Here is a 1,581-nt window from a genome sequence, read left to right on the forward strand (position 1 = left end):
GGGAGGGAGACGGGTGTGGGGCCACGTACCCGGCCGCACATGGGATCGAGAATCACGCTCCCATTCGCCACCCCTGCTGCTCTGTGTCGCGTGGTGCGTGGTGCGTGTCGTGTCATGCCATGTGTGTCGTGTGTCGTGTGGTGCGTGTCGTGTCGTGTCGTGGCATGTGTGTCGTGTGTCGTGTGTCGTTTCGTGCGCGTCATCGTGTGTCAGAAATGTAGCGTGCTCCCGAAAAATGGCAGCGAGGAGGGGAAATCGAACCGACACATGGCATAGGCGATGGAGCATCGCAGTCCCTTGCCCCGAATGTGCTCTCGCTTGGCCACTTGACTCTGACGACGATAAGACGATGACGACGATGATGACGATGGTGACTATGGTGACGATGATGAGTGAACGCACTTACTTACCTCGAGCAGTGGAATGCCAACAATGAAGTGGTCGTCGGTGGCGTAGATAGCGATGGAGAGCGCCGGCTGCTCCAGGTCCACCTTCCACCCAAACTCTGCGCGCCATAGCTCACATTCCACCGCCACGTCAGCTGCCTACCTTAAGCGACCAGACGCCACCAGCGCAGTCACTCACCTTCCACCAGGCTGTCGCCGCACTGCGTTGGGCGCGGTGCCAGTAAGTAAGCTGACGTCAGCAAAGGCTGACGTGGCACGTGAGAGAGGGGGAGAGGAGAGGCACGTGTTGGGCGATCTGCTTGGAGGTGAGGCTCTTGGTGCGCAGGCCCGTCCTCGTACACGAAACGGCGAAGCTGATGCCCGAATTGGCGTACGCGTACCTCGAGTCCCACCTGTGTGCGGCACGTTGTGATCCCTCAGCATGCAACGCCCACGCACCACCGCACACGCACAACGCACACACAGCACACACAGCACACACACACACACAGCACACACAGCACACACAGCACACACAGCACACGCGCACGACGCACCTGCGGCAGGGCGTGTCCGGGTAGTAACCAAAGCCGCTTGCGGGTGCCACCTCGGGTGGTCGCAAATGAGCTGTTGGGGGGCGTCAGGTTCGAGTAGTGACCGTGTGCGGTGGTGCATGTGCTGTGTGCGGTGTGTGCGGTGTGTGATTGGCATGGAACACAAACCGTGGTAGGCCTTCTGCCAGACATCGAGGATCGCAGGCCAGTCGATGGTCTCGCTCACCACCCACGCCTTGAACGCCGCCACCAACGAGCCCTCTGTGCCACCACTACAGCTTCAGCGCCATGAACATTCTGTGTTGCGTGTTGTGTGTAGTACCTGCAGGATAGTTGGGCGATGGATGGTGTAGCGCCAGCAGGAACAGGCGGTCTACAGCACGTAGCGCGGTCACCTCTTCAAGCGGTGCCGCCGTCTCCATGAACACCTGGGAGTACTCGCGTCATCAGATCTCTGATTGATGATATCTGAGCATCTCATCTGCCGCTACTCGCGAATTTAATCTGGGCGGCGCACCTTGCCCATGGTGGAGTGCACAGCCGCGGGGCGCAGCTTGGCCGAAATCTCCTCTCGTGCCGCTTCCTCCACCCCAGTCGGCACCGTCCCCATGTACGCCCAGGCCCTATGGCAACCCTCCATC

At 60.3% G+C, this 1,581-nt stretch overlaps 1 protein-coding gene across 1 annotated transcript; it reads right to left on the reverse strand.

The window, feature by feature from the left end:
• Positions 1 to 29: 29 nt before the first annotated feature.
• On the reverse strand, positions 30 to 1,580 carry ACA1_306340 (uncharacterized protein; the record flags this gene model as incomplete). The annotated part of the gene is made up of 9 exons (XM_004357661.1): positions 30 to 81; positions 262 to 332; positions 411 to 505; positions 586 to 607; positions 691 to 799; positions 944 to 1,013; positions 1,109 to 1,201; positions 1,263 to 1,368; positions 1,458 to 1,580. Coding segments are annotated over 9 exons (741 nt in total), but the record flags the coding sequence as incomplete, so codon positions are not given.
• Between the last annotated feature and the right edge of the window lies 1 nt (position 1,581).

This window comes from Acanthamoeba castellanii, assembly GCF_000313135.1.
Source record: "Acanthamoeba castellanii str. Neff unplaced genomic scaffold scf7180000083621, whole genome shotgun sequence".
Classification (NCBI taxonomy): domain Eukaryota; phylum Discosea; order Longamoebia; family Acanthamoebidae; genus Acanthamoeba; species Acanthamoeba castellanii.